General features: G+C 41.3%; 1 protein-coding gene and 1 pseudogene across 1 annotated transcript; both read right to left on the reverse strand.

Annotated features, from left to right (window-relative positions):
• The window catches only part of LOC100493891, a 30,399-nt pseudogene extending 12,952 nt beyond the window's left edge, over positions 1–17,447 (reverse strand).
• Positions 17,448–18,750: 1,303 nt separating this feature from the next.
• Positions 18,751–19,182, reverse strand: tmem238 (transmembrane protein 238). The gene has a single exon (XM_012967270.1). It carries the CDS (start codon positions 19,180–19,182, stop codon positions 18,751–18,753), a length of 432 nt encoding a protein of 143 aa, XP_012822724.1.
• Between the last annotated feature and the right edge of the window lie 650 nt (positions 19,183–19,832).

A 19,832-nucleotide genomic window follows, 5' to 3' on the forward strand; every position in this document is an offset into this window, starting at 1 on the left:
CCCTCCTCCCGTGAATCTATTCCCCTTTTAATACAGCTCAAAACCTTGTTTGCCCTTGCAGCTGCTGCCTGGCATTGCTTGCTACAGCCAAGTTTATTATCTACAAGGACTCCAAGGTCCTTCTCCATTATGGATTTGCCTAGTGCAGTCCCATTAAGGGTATACGAGGCTTGCATATTTTTACATCCCAGGTGCATGACCTTACATTTATCCACATTAAATCTCATCTGCCACTTAGTCGCCCTGTTTGCCAGTTTGTCAAGATCCTGCTGCAAGGATGCCACATCCCTTTATGTACCATGCCCTGCGACAACCACTGACTGGACTGAGCTGAGCCAACATTGCAGCTATTGGGTGGGTCTTGGAACTCAGATTCCTCTATTGTATACACTGAAGAAAAGAACTGAATTAGCACATTTGCCTTTTTTTGTATCTGTTATAACCACATTATTTCCATTTATGTAATGGAGCCTCACTATCAACCTGCATTTTGTTACTAATAATATACTTAAAAAAATATATTGTTTAATGGGCTTATGTATTACAGTTTCAGGTATAGTGCAGATAGACAGTAGCAGTTTCCAAACACCACTTATATGGGCAGTGGTTCTACTATAGATATGGACTATTATGGACTCATGAAACACTTTGGATCAAGGACTTAATTATGGATTTGTAAACTAATGTGTTTGTTACCTGAGCACTCACAGGTGGGTGGCACTTGAGAGCACTTGGAGGTACTGAAGGATATATGCCACATTGTTGGTTGTGATAAAGGGAAGTATCACAAAACACGTTGTGACCTTCACAATAAAGGCGTTGGCAACCATGTTATGTCAACAGTTCTTCATCTTGTATAATTTTGGAAAAGTCTCCAACTGCAAATAGAACTTGATCCTGCCAATGCAACCTGGCCAAGGCCTTAGCATATTAATCCTTGGTTTCTCTGGGCATATATAGTGTCAGAGTTTACTCCAAGCACTGGCTAAACAAACCTCTGTTGCTAATACACATGCACACATACAAAAGTAAACAGCATTAATATCATAATATACTCATGGATATATAGAATAAATATTATAAAGCAACAACTTTAATTAACGGTATAGAAGTAATTGGGAGTGCAGTGCACAACAATAATATCATTATGAATATCTTAGCTTAAAGTAGAGCTGGGCGGTATGACCAAAAATTTATATCACAGTATTTTTCAAAATTATATCGGTGTCACTGAATTTGACTGTATTTTTTTTTTCCATGCATGATCTTGGGCAGGCAGCAGACAGAATCGTAGTCGGAGGCAGGCAAAAGGGTCTTGGGCAGGCAGCAGGCAAAAACGAAAATCAGAGTCAGGCAAGCGAAGGATCGGCAACAGAAAGTTGCAAGGTAAATCAGGCAGGCTTAGTTTCCCAGGCAAGGACGCAGACAACATAGCACAGGAGGAGGCGTTTGATAGCTTTAAATACCCCCCACGCATGCGCAGAACTGGCGCCATCAGCGCGTCACGGATGCGCACGCTTTGACATGTACGTGTGCTTTGACGCACGCGCACCTGGACGCGCGTGCGCAACGTCCCGCGGACAATGGGACGCGCGTGCGCAACGTCCCGCGGACAATGGGACGCACATGCACAACGTCCCGCGGACAATGGGGCGCGCGTGTGCACGCAAGGAGGCGCGCGAGACTGGGCCGCACGGGTGAGTACCCTGACACACCGGTATTGGGGTATATGCAAAATGAATATCATTTTTAAAAAAAACAACGGTATTCGGTATTAAAAGGTATACCGCCCAGCACTAGCTTAAAGTATATGTATGAGGTGAGTACAGTGGTAGGCCCCATAGCCAGGGGATCAAAAATAAATTGCAAAAATTGCAGGTGGGCAAAGCCAGCTGGGAGTCCTAGGATACCCGGCGGGCTACCAACCCCCTGTGTGGTGCCCTAGGCAGGTGTCTCTTTTGACAATCCCCAGATCCAGCCCTGATGACAGGTGAAATGGTTGATATTGGCAAGTGCCCCCTTTGTCCATTTATTAAGGCTCCTCGGATAATGTACAGATATGGAGAGACACATATAGACACTCCTTCTGGAGTGTCACTGTAACAAAATAAAACCACTGATTTATATGCAGACTGATCTGCTCCTTTAACAAAGCACTATTTGCCCCACACCCCAAGCACATCATCCTGATACAGAGAAGGGAGTGGAGCCCTGGGTCACTAAATGTCAACCCCTGGTTCTATACATGTAGTCTGTAAATGACCCGTACAAACTTCTTACTCATCAGTGCAATGGCACCAACTGTCCATTTTATTTTTTTTTAGGTACACTTATGCCATCAACGTATGCCCTGCCTGTGTTCGGTTTGCCTATTTACTGCTAAATGCCTGCTGTACACAGGTGATTTCCGTGAGATACAGCAGCTGATTAATCGGCCCATTTATATAAAAACTATGGAATCTGTGCAGTAGCCAATCAGATCTGATATGTGCAGTAAGAAATACAAAGAAAACAAAAAATAAATCAAGGATTTCGTGTCTGTTTTTTTGTAAACATGATGTTCCAGTGTCTGACTTCCTCTCTCAGAAACAACCTTAATTCCCTGGGCCAGAGTCTGTGTAGTTCTCTCCTCACTCCCCTCTCCTGCTCCCCCCTCCCACCAGAATGCTAAGAACTCCCTCCCCCCCCCTGTTAGGATTGTGTGATCTCAGCTATAACGGCTAGAGACGACAGGAAGGAAGCAACCCAAAATGGCAGCTGCTATCTTAAGCAAAAGGAGAAAGCTTCTAAAGTTGTTTACTCAGGTATGATAAAGCTTTCTGCAGAATAAATATATTGTTCTAGGTGGCACTAATGTCTGTCTAATCTATTGGCAGTAAAATGCCAAAATGACTTTCCTTCTCCTTTAATATAAAGGCAGGGTTTTTCAATACAATTTGTCAGCTAAATACCAGTTAACTGAAGTCTATTTTATACATAGAGATATCACAGCAATCTGTGTGGCAGCTTTTAAATAGACACAGTCCGGACTAATTCTACATGGGCATCTCTGTTCTCCTGTGTGTTCTGCTTGTTGTATCATTGTCTGTACAAGCTGTGCAAGAGCACAGAGCAATTAACCATTTAAATACTTTAATTTCCCCTGTGACATTGTATTACAAAAAGTTACACTAAAAATTACAAAAGTAACACTAAAAATTTGTATAAAATCTGTTAGTAAAAAATCTATTTGTCATGTTACACATGCATTGTTGTTTCATGCTTTGCCTTTTTATTCATTTGTTCCCTCTCCCTGTAGTTTCCTCATTTTTCTGTCTGTATGGTTAACCCCACCCCCAGCAGTATCTCTAGACTCCATTTTATGTACACACATGTATTTGCTGGAGTGGATCATATTATGATCTTTTGACCTATCTTTAGTGTTCATTGTTACCAAGATCTTCACAGTTTGGAATAAACTTCTCAATGATCTCCAAGGTGCCATTCCGATTGAGTCAACTGTCTGCCAACACTACTGAGGTTGTAAGTTATTGCTGTCTTAAGACAATTTGATAAGTTATAGAGATCACACTTGCAATGCTTAGAATGGGGAGGCAGAACACTATTCTACCCTGCCCCAATAATTGCCCTTACCTGCAAACCATTTATTATTTTGAATGCTGTAGTACAAAATACCTGTTAAAACTTGGCTTCCGGTCATTTGAAGAAAGGCGATACGGCGATGCAGGGAAAGTATCAGGGGAAGCATCCACTATGCGGTGATCTATTGAGCCTAGCCTTCCTTCTGTATAGGAAGGAGTCCGGCTAGGCTCGATCAATCGATCGCCGCATAGTGGATGCTTCCCCTAATACTTTCCCTGCATCGCCGTATCGCCTTTCTTCAAATGACCGGAAGCCAAGTTTTCACGCGTATTTCATACTAAAGCATTGAAAATAATAAATGGTTTGCAGGATAGAGCAATTATTGGGGCAGGGTAGAATAGATTTTTTACCTAAAAATTTTTAGTGTTACTTTTCCTTTAAAGGACTGCATTTTGTTACAACAGCACCACCTGCTGGTCACTTTCCGAACATGAAGTAGTCAAGGACATTGTCAGCCTGGGGGAGTGGGGAGAGGTCCCCATTGCTCTGTATGGGAGCAAAATTTCAAAATCATGTTGCGATGGGGCGGCATGCCATCCCTCAATTTGTGCCGCCCTAGGCCCGGGCCTTTGTGACTTCTCCACAAATCTGGGCCTGGACGTTGTTCTTCTGGTTAGGGATATCAGATCAGCTCTCTATCTTTCTCCTTCCTTGGCAACATCCTTGACTACTTCATTTTTGGAAAGTAACCAGAAGGTGGTGGTGTTGTAACAAAATGCATTCATATTAAAGGAGACATTTTATATAAAGTTCATATTCAGTTATAATATTCATCCTCCCTCAAAATGTTAAATGATGCAGAAAGAAAGATGTTTTGAAAGCATTTTACCTCCTAAAACTGCCATTATATGAGAGCTGCATACACAACCTCACTGATCAGAAGTCAGATCCAAATGAGACATGGGAGTGTCCTTCAGTCTCCCACAGGAAGTGGTCACAGCACTGACTGACAGGCTTTACTCAGCAGCAGCAGGGAAACCCCTCCCTCCTTCTGTGTCTCTCTGCTTGTGCTGCTGCCAGGGGAGGGGAGCGAGTAGGAATGGACTGTCTGTGAGCTTGCTAAGCCCCGCCCACTCTATGAATATTCACTTTAAGTAGGTGAGGTGGTGTCATAGAGGGCCGGCGGCTCTGAGCAATATACTGAAGAGTCTAAACCGGAAGCTGGCATACGGTCTGGGTAGAGCACAGTTTTCAAGCAGTTATGGACATATTTGAACCCAAAGGTATTAAAATAAAAGCACTTCCTTCTATTTTACGTTATTTTGTTGTAAAAATTTATGATATATATCCCCTTCAACAGTACTTTTAACCCTTAATATCTTGGAATTAAAAAAATAAATAATGAATGAATGTAAACTGCAAAAGTGCTTAGAATAGCACTCTGATCATGTGGATCAGAGCTGGGCAGCTTTACAGCTTTTCCAGAAAACCCCAGGTCCAGAGCATTCTGTGTAACAGGTCCCATAGCTGTATTTATTCTAATTTATTAAGTATTTATTATGGTGTGATGTTTTAGCAGGTAACTATATTTTCACTATATTTTTGCACCCAATTGATTGCAAGATCTGTTTAATGTGTGAGACGTCATTATTGTGGAACTGTTGCTCCAGTTGGACAGCCAGGGCCCACCTGATAGAGATAGTAGTGTGCAATGCACACGCTACTGGAAGCTGTACCTCATGTACCTGTGACAATGCAGCAAATGATGTTTCTATTGAGAATTAGCGAACATCATCACTCTCTATCATCTTGTCTATGTTCGTATACAGTATAAACTAGAAAGGGAAGTTTGAGAACAAACTTTATGTTGGGTTGAAAAACGTGAAGTCACGAAATGAAATCTGATCTGTTGTTGGCTCCGCCCACTTTTTCTAACCTTGGACCCACAGTTATATAGTAAAAACCACTGTGCAAAGTTTGGGGACCCTGGTTTTAATAGTGTCTGCATGGCAGCGATTTAAATTTCCCCACTGCAGTTACCCAGTGACTAACTCTGCAAAGTTTAGGAACCATAGGATTAATAGTTAAAGAACGGCAGCAGTTTAAATTTAAACCAATAAAAGTCTATAGGTAAATTGTGATTGGTGGTTGGTGGCCCCACCCACTTTTTCTAACTGTGAGTCGAAGTCACATTGGGCACCCTAGCATAAATAGTGTGAGAATGACAGCATTAAATTTAAACCAATAAAATTCAATGGATGAAATCTGATTGGCTGTTAGTGGCCCAACCCACTTTTCCTATTTTTTAACTGCAGTCCCCCAGTGACCAACTTTGCAAAGTTTGGGGACTCAGGCATAAAAATTGTGAGACTGACAGCATTTTACACTTCACCATTGAAACGAAATAGGTGAAATGTGATTGGCTGTTGGTGGCTCCGCCCACTTTTTCTAACTTTGAACAGCAAATACCCAGTGACTAACTTTGCAAAGTGTAACAACCCTGGAATTAACACTTAAATAATGGCATCAGTTTAAATATAAACCAATGAAATTTAATGGGTGGAAATGGATTGGCTGTTGGTGGCTCCGCCCACTTGTTCTTACCCTGAATACATAGTCAGCCAGTGACTGACTGTGCAAAGTTTGGGAACCCTGACATAAATAGTGTGAGAAAGGCAGCATTTTAAATTTAAACCAAAAAAAATTCAATAGGTGAAGTCTGATTGGCTGTTGGTGGCTCCACCCACTTTTTAAAACCTAAAAATGCAGTCCCCTAGTGACCCTGGTGTTAATACTTTGAGAATGGCAGCAGGCTGAATTTCCCCATTGACAATCAATAGTTAAAATTGATTGGCTGTTGGTGGCTTCGCCCACTTTTTCTAACTCTGAACCGCAGTTACCTGGTGACTAGCTCTGCAAAGTTTGGGGACCTTAGTATTAATATTTAAAGAATGGCAGTAGTTTAAATTTAAACGTATGAAGTCCATAGGTGAAATCTGATTGGCTGTTGTTGGCCCCGTTTCCTAAACTTGGAACATAGTCACCCAGTGATAAACTGTGCAAAGTTTGGGGACCCTGACATTAAACGTGTGAGAATGGCAGCAGTTAAAATGTCCCCACTGAAAACAATGAAAGAAATGTGATTGGCTTTTGGTGGCCCCCCCACTTTTTCTAACCTTGAGTACGGTCACCCAGTGACATAGTTTGGGGACCCTGGTGTTAATAGTGTGAGAATGGCAGCAGGTTGAATTTCCCCATTGAAAGTCAATAGGTAAATCAGATTGGCTGTTGGTGGCTCCGCCCACTTTTTCTAACCTTGAACCGCAGTTACCTGGTTCCTTACTCTGCAAAGTTTGGGGACCCCGGTGTTATTACTGTGAGAATGGCAGCAGGTTGGATTTCCGCCAAGTCAATATGTCAAATCTGATTGGCTGTTCACAGCTCCGCCCACTTTTGGGCATCCAACAATCATCATATTTTCATTCAGGCTGACCCCATGACTGTGTGATTCAAGTTTGGGGAGTGTAGCTTGAAAGCTGTAAGAGTGGCAGCGGTTTGAAAATCTTCCCTGTCAAAGTCAATGGGAGAATTGGGGTGTTCGGAGCGGCGCTTAGAAAAGCACAAGCAAACTGCTCTGCTATAGGGCGAAGAAGCGTGGGGAGTTTGGGTGTTGTACCCCTAAAACTGTAGGAGGAGTAGCGTTTAGAAAAAGGGGGGCACTAAGAAGACAGATTGAAAGACATATTTAAACTGAGAGCCAAACCCCTTGGGCCGTATGGTGGCTCAGTGCATAGCACTGCAGCCTTGCGCGCTGGAGACCTGAGTTCAGTTTCAAGCAGGACACTTCATGTCGCGTAGGAGTCTCTATGTCCTCCCCGTGCGGGCAGTGGGCTGCGCCCCCACAGCACAAAGACATAAGTTGCCAGTTACAGTTCCGGGAGTTGGCCGCTCCCAAGTTTTTTATGTGCTGTCAAAGAGTAGTTATGTCACATATTAAAGCCAAGCGCCCCCCATTTTCTAAACTAAGCCAAGCCAAGCCTTAAGTCATTAGATCCATTGCAATGTACCTATTGCTCCAATTCATCTACGTTGGAGGCCATTATTGCTGCTCTCCATCTTTCTTTGTCTCATTTGGACAAAATACTTATGTAAGGATGTTGTTTATTGATTTTAGTTCTGCTTTTAACACTCACTCCCTCACACACAGCCATTTTGTGAGCCAGCCTCACTCTCACACACTCAGCATCATGTGACCAGGCTGGGGCTCAGAGAAGATACAAGGGAACAAGTTTCAGGCTGCAGCAACTGCCATAGAGACAGACAGTATTATCAGGAGAGAGGCCCAGAATCAGCACAAGCTGAGATCTTAAACACCACTATGGCGACCTGGGGCAATTGTACTCTCCCTGTTTGAGGGGGAAATTCTGGGGGGCAAGTGACTCCCTTGTCCCTTACTGTGGATGCCAATGCTGCTGACATTAAGAAACCATAAGAAATAAACAAAGAGTTGGGAAAATAGCAGAGAACATTATAGGCAAATATCATCCCCGAGCTTGTGGAATAGCTTCTTTCCCTATGCTGTGAGACTTATAAATACATTGTTTTCTATAATTAAAAAAATATGGGATGTAATTCTGTGTAATACACATATTCCACTCAGGTACTGTATTTCAGTTGAGGTTCAGGTTGTATAAAATAATGAAATAGGGTAGCAAAAGTGTTACTCATAAACTGATAGACAGAGAGAGATATAGACAAACAAAGAGAGAGAGAGAGAGAGAGAGAGAGAGAGAGAGAGAGAGAGACATAGACTGACAGACATAGACAAACAGAGAAGCAAATTTCTTTGTCTCATTTAGATAAAACAAGATACTTATGTAAGGATGTTGTTTATTGATTTAGTTCTGCTTTTAACACTGTTATTTAACAGAAGCTAATTTGTAAGCACTGTAAAACTCTACCTTATTTATATTTTGAGGTATTTTTAAAAAAGGGAGAATTTGATGCTTGATTTTGCTCACATAGGCACAGTGGCTTAACGAGAATGCTTTGAGCCCCTATGCAAAAAACCTTAAGCAGGACCCAGCACGCACAGGTACTTGAACACCGGCCCCTTCCTGCCTGCTCTTATGCGCGCACCACAGTTATGCGCACCCCCTACAAATATTAAACAGCGGTGGCTATAGAGGAAGCAGACCCTGCGGTCCAGGCCCCACCCACTTTTCTAAACTTGGAACATAGTCACCCAGTGACAAACTGTGCAAAGTTTGGGGACCCTGACATGAAACATGTGAGAATGGCAGCAGTTAAAATTTCCCCACTGATAACAATAAAAGAAATGTGATTTGCTTTTGGCTGCCCCGTCCACTTTTTCTAACCTTGGGTACGAGGTCATTTTGTATTCTGTTTGTAGATTGTACAGCACTGCGTACTCTTGTGGTGCTTTATAAATAAAGTTATACATACATACATCTGCATGTGAGTATTGATTCATCCCTGTACTAATAACATCTGTCTTGGACAATAAAGAGTTACCAGTTTGATTTGCAAGAGCTCCTGGCGTCCATTTTCATTAATGCACTACACAGTAGCAGTGTGAGTTACAGTACAACAACATCTCCAGTCCTATCCTTCCACCTAGCGAAGGCCCATTCCTTTGAAAGAGAGTCCCAATGTGCCCCATGCTCTATCCATAGTCGTGGTTTGTCTAATTACAGCCAAAAAGGGGTTACACAAGTAAAAAAGGTTGGGGATCCCTGCTGCAGGGTTATCTGTGTTGTGTAAAACAAAGGAATGTTCCCTTCCCAAGCTACTTTCCTTGATCCCACCTCCCCTAGAATTCCATTCCTAAATAATTATTTGCAAACAAAGGAAAGCAACTTTTAAGTAGCGCAGAAGGAGCTTTTTCAGTCCCATGATGAAGCTCATAAAGATACAGTAGATAATGTCAAATCAAATTCTTCATCGCAGGTCTGAATATGCTTGTTCCCTTGTTCCTTGCCTTGATTGCACCCTCCACTAAAGGTGGCCATACATGGGCCGATTCTAGCTGCCGATATTAGTCCCTTAGACCGATTCAGCAGCTTATCAGCCCCTGTATAGGCACTGACGATGGGCCTGCTTGACCGACAGCTGGCCTGAAATCAGCCAGATCTCAATTGGGCAGGTTTGAAAACTAGTTGGATTGGGGACCACATTGGCTTGTTGATGCGGTCCCCGAACCGATGGACGCCTATACACTGGATATCGGAAAAAGATCCGCTCACTTGGCGACCTCGGGTATGTTGTTTTGATCACGTTCCTAGTTCCAACAGTGTCCTGGCTCATGGTTCAGAGAAGCCATAGCATTGCAAGGTAAGCACTTTTTTAAGCACATGGGGGCCAGCAACCATATGAGAACATTAATACTCATTTTTTAATAGCAAAAGCAATAAACTTGCATTTGTACAGGAGGGAGTGGGGAGGAAGGTAGTGAAAGCAGATGATATAACCCTGGGTGGAGTGAGATATACAGTTACTGATGCACAGGTACAGCTGAGCCGGCTGTGGGAGCTTGCAAACAGCTAACTCACCATGTAATCCCATGGGTCCCATAGGTCTTGCCACTAGCCCACTCAGAGCAGCAGGTCCAGGAGTGGTGCCATGGAGAAAATATTTGTACAAGTATAAAAGGTGATATAAATACAATGAAAAGCTAAATTGTTTTTTTATTGTTGCAAAATTAAAATATTTGTGTATTTATATTATTTTATTTTCTCTATTTTCAAAATGATTTATTGCATATAATTTGATTTTTAAACACTGCTATCATCTATATACACAAATTAAAACTGTCTATATAAAATAGTGGTAAAACAGGGAATAAAGCAGTGTCTCCCTTTGAAACAGAAATGTTCAATGCAAAATAATGTACATTAATAAAATGTAATGAAAATAGATGAAAGTAAAGGAAAATACAAAGGAAAAATATAACAAAAAAACAAAAATTACTGTTGAATTTTCTCATGCGTGAGAAAACTGCAGAACGTTTCCTTCTGTTTTAATTCTGCAGTATTTATTTTTGTTTAAAGAGGTAGTTCACATTTAACTTTTATTATGATGTAGGCAGTAATATTCTGAGACAATTTGCAATTAGTCTTCATTTTTAATTTTTTTGGCTTTTGAATTATTTAGCTTTTTATTCAGAAGTTCTCCAATTTGAGATTTCAGCATCTATCTGGTTGCTAGGGTCCAATATACCCTAACAACCAGGCGGTGACTTGAATGAGAGACTGGAATATGAATAGTAGCGGGAGTGAACAGAAATATAAGTGTTGCCATTCTGATTAAGAGATGGAATAACCGGTATAAAGTATTAGCTCAATCTTATGTGATAATAAAGTCTCAACTTTATTAACTCTTCTGCATTAACAGACAGACATCATGTCACATGACACTAGATCAGTTTGAGATCTGTATGAGAGCACACCCATTAACGGGGTTGCTCACCTTCAAGCTAACTTTTAGTATGTTATAGAATGGCTAATTATAAGCAACTTTTCAATTGGTTTTCATTTTGTTCTTTTTTTTTAGTTTTTAAATTAATTGCCTTCTTCTTCTGCCTCTTTCCAGATGGGGGTCACCGACTGTGGAAGCCAAAATATTATTGTTCTGTGAGGCTACAATTTTATTGTTACTTTTTATTACTTACCTTTTTTATTCAGGCAATCACCTATTAATATTCCAGTCTCTATTCAAATTCTCTATTCCAGTCTCAATTCAAAGCCTGGTTGCTAGGGGAATTTGGACCCTAGCAACCAGATAGGTGCTGAAATTCCAAACTGGGGAGCTGCTACATAGAAAGCTAAATAATTCAGAAACCACAAATAATAAAAAACAAAGACCAATTGCAAATTTTCTCAGAATTGAACTAAAGGTTAAGTTGAAAGTGAACAACCCCTTTATGATGAAGCTGGCTTAGGGCAATGCCACATGCAGCGTTCCTTATCCACAATTTTCCCCACTGCTTTGCGCCTGTGCAAAGAGCCTCCTTTTATGGGAATGGGAAGCGATCCATAGTGGAAGGTCGCCTTTGATTTCCTCACAGGGTACACGTTACTTTTAAACAAATGAAAAGAAAATATATTTTCTTTTGGTCTCAAGTATATATGTACATTATTTACAGAAATTTAAATTTTTAAAAATTGTTTTTTTCTGTTAGTAGGAAGAGCATTTCCTGACGGTATGGCTATATTGTTTGGCTAAAGGTAGCCATATGTGGGATAATCATGTATGGTATCTGACCACAGGCTGAATAGACACACAGTACTGCACAGTATGGCCACTGGCCCATTGTTTGGCTCGGCAGCCCAAAATCAGATCAGCAGGAAGTGAAGGGCACATGTAGTACATCTGCCTGGTACCTGTAAAACTTTATACAGCCCCTGCAATAGACCAATGAAAATAAAGTTCTATTGGTTCATAGGGGTTGCAGAAAAAATAAAAAAAACTTTAAAAATATTCATAAATGTGCTACATTGTTTCTTTACAGGTTCTTTTAATCTGTTCTGTATCTGTGAGACCAGCACATGGTTCATAGATTGAAATGTTTCAGCAGCCATAAAGGGGACACCGAGCAGTCATTTAGTGCCTAAAGATAGCTAAAAGCTTCCGTGGCAGCTGGATCCTGGGCAGTTCATCGGGGTGGTTCTATTTCTTTTTTTGCTACAAAACCTAAACACAAAAGGAAAACAGAAGTTAAAACAGGACAGGAAAAGTTCAATCAAAGGCAATGTTAATTAAATAAAAACGCAGTACTCTCTAGTCTTGCCACACCCTCTATTATTTAATGGTGGCATCTTTAAAGGAAATTAAAATAACAAAGATGAGCAAGGTTTTAGCAGACTATTAAGTAAGAGTTTATGCAACTTTAAAACAGTCCATCAGGTTATGACTTGGGACTAATTGGGACTAATATAATGCCTGACACCAGATGATTAATGTGGGTGTGTATCTCCACTGTCTGATCCTCCTAGGTTTATAAATAACACCATTAGCTTGGATGGAAGGAGAAACTCTCACACAGTGTAGTACAGGTATGGGACCCGTTATCCAGAATGCTCAGGACCTGGGGGTTTTTGCATAAGGGGTCTTTCCGTAATTTGGATCTCCATACCTTAAGTCTACTAAAAAAATTATTTAAACAGTAATAAGGATTTATTATATCTTCGCTGGGATGGAGTACAAGCTACAAGGCACTGTTTTATTATTACAGAGAAAAAGGAAACCATTTTTAAAAATGTGAATTATTTGATTAAAATGGAGTCCATGGGAGATGGCCTTAACATAATTTGCAACTTTCTGGATAATGGGTTTCTGGATAAGGGGTCTGATACTTGTAATACAAAGGCTGATTTTAAAATATCTTTATTGGTACACAAACCAATGCTCAAGGCTACTAAGCTAAACATATCATCACATTACATCTTGGTCAGTAAAAGAACCAAAAAACTTGCCCCTTTTTACATATACTTGTTTCATGCCAGGCTAGCAAATGAGAGCACAAACTACATTTTTAATATAGAACCAGGAGTCTTTACTTTAGCTATGGATAATATTAAGGGCTTTTGGTGTGGCTCTAGGGGTCTCAGAGAGGTGTAAAGATTCAGATTTTATAGGCACTTGAGTTTTGGTTCTCTGCCATATGTCTAACAGAAAAACTAATTTAGGCTTTGGTCTAATGGTCCTGTATCCATCTTCCAAACTCTCCTTGTAACATCCAAAGTGGTAAATGCATGGCACTGGACCAACAGCGGTGTGTTTTTGGTAGAAAATACATTCTTGTGGCGATGAGCGTTTTTTTGCGAGGCATGGATTCGCAATGAAATTTCGCTATTGGAGATTTTTTTGTGACACTGCCACAAAATTTCGGCATGCAAAATTTGTGGTTGCATTAAAAAAACAAGGCGTGGTCGTGTCAAAAAAGTTTGCATCAAACTCAAAAGAGTTTCACAGTATGTGAATTTTGCAAATTTTTTGCTGTTTCATAGGGAGGCCATGCATTGAAACCCAACCAGGGCTGGTGTAGTTTTAATCCACCACTGCTTTCACTATGTAAATAAGTGGCATGTGATATGTCATGTGATTAAAATAAACAGGAACTGTAGATAAAGGCTCTGTGTAAATGGTAAAAACCTGTCAGATAAAGCAGAAGTTCTCAATTTATTACCTTATTATATAGAGTGGATGGGGATGTTCTAAAAGGGTTATATGTTCAGTCATTCTGGCTACTTGGAGGCAAATTGCACAGTCATGTCTACATGTATGGGTTCATTGAGGAGAAACATTTTTTACACACTGTCCTGAATAGAGATGTAGCGAACTGTTCGCCGGAGAACTAATTCGCACGAAAATCGGGTGTTCGCAAGTTCGCAAGTTCGCGAACTTTTAGCGAAGTTCGCAATTTTGGGTTCGCCTTAGCTGGAGCCAAATTTTGACCTCTCACCCCAGAGCCAGCAGATACATGGCAGCCAATCAGGCAGCTCTCCCTCCTGGACCACCCCCGGACCACTCCCTTCCATATATAAACCGAAGCCCAGCAGCCATTTTACATTCTGCCTGTGTGTGCTTGATGAGATAGTGTAGGGAGAGAGCTGTGCAGGGGTTTGAGGGAAAGTTTAGGTAGCTTTGCTGACTAGTAATCTACTTTCTACTGCTCTATATGTAGCTGCTGGGGACAGCTGCCCTGTGCTGATCTCATCTGCTGTAACCCAATACGTTACACATAGTAGTGACATTGCATTGCAAAAAAATCACCTGAGCAACGTTTTTCCACCAGCAATAATATATTCCGTATCCACTACTGCGGCGTTTTGTCTTTGCGTGTGAACCGGCCGTAACCTTTACACGACTTGATTGGTATGTAGACGCCGGACGTTTTAAAGCAGTTTATTACACAAATTTAGAAATGTAGTGTGATTTCTGCCCTTTACAGCACAAAACGCAAAACTGTGTCAACAACGTATTTTTCAGAGAAATTTTTGCCCTTGATCCCCCTCCTGCATGCCACTGTCCAGGTCGTGGCACCCTTTAAACAACTTTAAAATCAGTTTTCTGGCCAGAAATGGCTTTTCTAGGTTTTAAAGTTCGCCTTCCCATTGAAGTCTATGGGGTTCGCAAAGTTCGCAAAAGTTCGCACTTTTTGGCAGAAGTTCGCAAACGGGTTCGCGAACTTTTTTTGTGAGGTTCGCTACATCCCTAGTCCTGAATGGGCTCACAGCAAGTCTCGGGAAATCTGGTCTGACTATGCCTTCCACTTAACAATTATGGAGCACTGATCAACCTGGGGATGACACCAGGGGCCCACACCTGCACTGAAATACAGTGGACCCTCATAGGAATCACCTTATCCCTGCTGCCTTACATTCTGCAAAACATCACCCAGAGCACTTCATGCATTCACTGGCAAGTAAATAAATACATGATATAAAGCACTGGTTTCCAATCTGTTGGGCTTGCCCCACTGAGGGCCTTAAGCTGGCCATACACGCACCGATAATATCGTACGAAACCTCCTTTCCTACGATATTCGGTGCGTGTATGGCAAGTCGGCGAGTCGACCGATATCGCAGGAGGCTGCTGATATCAGTCGACTTGCCAATCGGCCAGGTTAAAAGATTTTGATCGGGCGCCATAGAAGGCGCCTGAGCAAAATCTGCCGTCAGGGCTGAATCGGCAGAAGGAGGTAGAAATACTATTGTTTCTATCTCCTTATCTGCCGTTTCAGCCCTGAACGGTTAGTGGCTGATTAAACGATCTTTCATGGGACCGATGGTAGCACGAAAGATCCCAAATCGCCACGTGTGTGGCCACCTTTAAGTACTGGCTGAGCAGCCCAGTCTGGAAGTCAGTTGGGGTGAGATTTGCAGATAGCTCTCCTAGCTACATGGATGTTTTGTTTGAAGGTTGATTGCAGTGAGATTTAGGCTTTGTTCTCCTGTTTTTTTCCCCATAAAGAAAAAAAGCCTGATGCTGGTTGTGGATGCCTTGGCTGGCACTTACAGTTAAAGTATAGGAAAAAGTGATGTATACATTTAAAAGGGGTTTCTGGAGGTTGCTATGACTAGTAATGTTGAGCTGAAGCGTCACACATTCTAAAGACAGAGTGGAGTTGAGGCACTGGGTGAATAAATGACTGATTGTACAACAAGAGAATCCTAATGTAAACATTCCAAAACCTTTACATTTAACATGATATTAATGATAATAGCCAAATTATCTTGATCTTCATCTCCCAAAACCCATTCAAGAAGCAGCTCCATAGTCGAGCCTCCTTTGTTGTAAAACAAAAGGCAGGTGGTCTCTGGCAGACACAATGGGAAGGGGAACAAGCTTAGGTTACAGAGCACAATGACAATAAACAAACCATTCAAATTTGATGAGAGAGTGTAAAGCTTCAGGCCTGTGCTGAGAATACTAACAAAGAGACTGTATAATAAAAGCATATTCTTCATGTAACCCAGTGCCAACATTACATTTTATACATTTGTGCTATATCAGTCAGTCTTTGATATCTTCTGAGAGTTCCAACACTGTATTGGTTCTGGGTGGTATTTCTTTTACATTTACTTTACCTGAAATTTCTGAATACAAATCTGATAAAAAAAATCCCTTATACTGCTTCCCATTATAAAGCTCAGGCAAACCTCTTCTTGTGAAAGACACAGGTTATGGCCAAATGCTGTGGACTTCAGGCTGCCCAAAATCCAAAACTCAGGCAGGTTCAGGCTAAAATTTGTTGATCTGTGTTGGTTTGAGTTTGGGTCATAAAAGTCTGGTTTTACCTTTTTTGTAATGTGGCTGGGCTCCCTGCATTCAGTATCCATCAGCACTAGTTTCCTGCCCAGCTCCCTGCAAAAATTACTGGTCTCCATCACAAAAAAAGCCTAATGCTAAACCCTTCAGAAAAGACAGCATCAGTGGCCCATTGGGGTTTTAAACTTTAGTGCGAGGCAGAATCTGCACGTCAGTAACAACATTATAAAAAGCCAAAGAAGTTCTGCAAAATGGTTATTATCAGACTCCACGAAATGTCTTTTTCAACCTACGTTTTATATTCCCAACCTTACACTGCCAGCTGTTGTAAAACTATAATTCCATAGTCCTTTGTATGAGGAAGAAGCACACCAGCATACCGGCAGATGCCTTTTACACATTTATTGCAGGAAGATGTGGCACTGGGAGCTGCTGAGGAATTGAATGCACCTTATGAAGATATGTAAGTGGTGTGCCGAAGAATCTATTTATTGTAAAATTATATTTACTGCAATCCCTCTGACAGTCTATGGGCAGGAAAAATACATAAAAACTTTAATCCCAATGCATTAGCATGTTAATTTGGCCCTAGCAAGACAGGTCTCCATTAGCCCACAGCATGATCTGTTTTTGAGGTCCACCTGTCAAGCTCTGTGTGCATCAGACTGGGTGCATTTCATTCAATAACATTACCAGCAAGTAATTTTATCCAACCTTCCTGTGTGCCATTATTAAAGCAGACCATACACAGATTGATACTGGATACCATGTCAGTCTCTCCTGGCCTTCATATTGGTGGCCAAACCAGGCAAATTTGTGTTCAAACGGCAACCTCACACCCTTCCTTTTTGACATTCATTTGGGCTTATGTAAATAAAGGTGCATTTACACAGAACATCTAAACTGCAAATTATATATATATATATATATATATATATACACACACATAAAGCCATACATGATTCCTCAGCTTTAGTGGAAACCTGGATAGATTGCCTCTGACTTGCAGGAACCATCTTCCAACCTTGCTAAGGCTCACAGAGTCGTTCGTCCCCTTGCTTACCTTGTTCCATTGTGAAGTAATGACTATTGGGAAGTACCTTTGAATTCTGTAGAGGGTGGTGCACAAGGCAGAGAGACTTTCATCATCACCAGGCACTTGCATTTTGTCTGTGGACTACCAAAACCAGACAAAGGAGTGGCACTGATTACACTCTTTAATTTGTTAAGGGATGAACTATTTTGAAATTTTTATTATTAAACACTGTACTTTGCAAATAGATTCCTTGTGGGACCTATATTTTGATGTTTTACTAAAAAGTGCAAACAAAGGTGAGTATATTACTCACTGAATAGCATATTTATTAAATAAGTGCTGTTCTTATTGAGCAACCGTCTGCTTATTTAAGCCCTTTCAACAATGTAGGACACTCAAGCAAGGAGTGGCAATTCCTACACCCATTTACAGTGAGCCATATTGGCACCGATAGGTCTTCCCAGCAGCCTGGTGTGGCCCAAAGCTGGCAACTAAATATCAGGTCAGGTGCAAACAATTGTGCCAATGAATCTTATGGACTGTATTTACATATATGGGGACTAATTACCCCTCTAATCAAGTGCAATGTCAATACTCTACATAGTTAAAATATTAGAAACTATATTAGCATATGTTTCTTTGCACCCAACTGCTGCTCCATGTCCTAGTCAGAGTTTTGCGCAATGTCCATAATGGCATATACAGTAGTATACCAGGGTGGTACTAGGTTAGGATATGCAGTGGTATCCTTGGGACCTGAGATTTACACCTGGTTGTGAAAGTATGATATATACCCTGTGCTTCTCCCAGCTCCTTATAGTGGTACCCTAAATCTCTGTCCAAGGAGAAAAGGCTTACGCAGCAGCATATGTGCAATCGCTACATACAGTGTCGGACTGGCCCACCAGTATACCACGAAAACTCCTGGTGGGGCCCCCCTGCTCCTGACCATTTGGCCTGTTTCATGGTCATTCCCTATTTCTGAATGGGAAGACAGAGGAGAAATAGATGGAAGAATAGATGCTAGCATGTAAATAAAAGAAACTAGGAGTATAAAGAGGTTGGGGGAGGAAAGGGGGAAAGATAGTTTGGACAGTGGGCCTATAGTCTAAGGTTATCTGGTGGGACCCTGGGTTCCCAGTCCGACACTGGCTACATACTTGGCAGGTCATTTTCAGGAAGGACAATGGCAAAATGTAGATTTCTTAACTGCACCTTGGTACATTCTCAGTGTGTCCAGTAGGATGGCAGAAAAGTTGGATAAAAGGATAGTTTAAGAACACAATTCTTTTCCATGGTAGATTTCTGTTAAACATTGACGTAATATAGAGCAACTCACCTTAGGATTCGGAAGCTCCTGATAGCAGTTCTGGCTTTGGGGCCTTGGCTCTGGATAGCTGTAGGGTATCTGGCTTTCTAGATCCTCCTTGTCCCTCAGTTTTCCATCTTCTGCTTCCACGGTTTGTCCCCCGGCTAGAAATGTGACGTGAGATTTTCCGGGCCAGACGGGCAAGGGTGCCATCCTTAATGACATAGTCTTGCTGCAGTTCTTCCAGAGATATTTCGATATTCCCTGTGTACCAAAAGATCCAGCCAATCAAACTCAAGAAGACAAGAATGGCTCCAGTGTATATCAGTAGATCACCAAAGTCTTGACCATTTAATTGCAGATCTGCAAAGATGCCAACGAGGAGGGAGACCACGCCAGCCAAGTCCATTAAAATCGCAAAGAGCAGGGCTAGCCGACAGCGATCTAGGGTGCTTGCAGCCATTGCTGTGACATAACCAGGTAGTATTAGTTTTTCCCTGTGGGCTGTATGCGTGTGCTTACTAGTGTTCAATTCAAATGGATTGTGTGGAAATGGGAAGGAACTGGTCTAACAGGTTTGAGGACACAAAGGGGAGGTTGAAGGGATCAGTTTTCACAGGGCTATTAACTGTTTAAGTGTTCTTTTCCAACACCTAGGCAAGGGACACATGCATGGCAACCTGGATGTGCAACTTGACTTCCTTGAGCCATTGTTAAACTACAACTCCCAGCATGCTTCTCTATCATCACATCAAAAGAGAGCAGATCACACCAAATATACCACAACATTCAAGGAAGTTAGTAGAATTTTGCTGTGTCTTTCTACACAGTTGTAAATGAAAGTATATACTTTTATTTTTCATTTTATGATACAGTGAATTTAACTTTCAATTACAGTAAGCGTTTTAGAGCTTATTTATTATCCTTTATTTTCTACTGTCAGTACAAAGTGAAAGCAATTTTTAACTGCTCTTGAAAGCAGTATTTGTTAATCACATTGGATATGAAACAATTTATCAGAAGCCAGTAAAGTATATTTTTTATCAATAAAAAAATGAAAACAGTTCTCTGCAAGGTCTGTCTGTCAGCTTGTTCCTTCTACATTGTTTCAGT

The sequence above is a fragment of the Xenopus tropicalis genome, chromosome 7, assembly GCF_000004195.4.
Source record: "Xenopus tropicalis strain Nigerian chromosome 7, UCB_Xtro_10.0, whole genome shotgun sequence".
NCBI classification, from domain to species: domain Eukaryota; kingdom Metazoa; phylum Chordata; class Amphibia; order Anura; family Pipidae; genus Xenopus; species Xenopus tropicalis.

Coding starts and splice junctions, on each gene's coding strand:
- tmem238 (XM_012967270.1), bottom strand. CDS start 19,182: ATGGCTGCAAGCACCCTAGATCGCTGTCGGCTAGCCCTGCTCTTTGCG.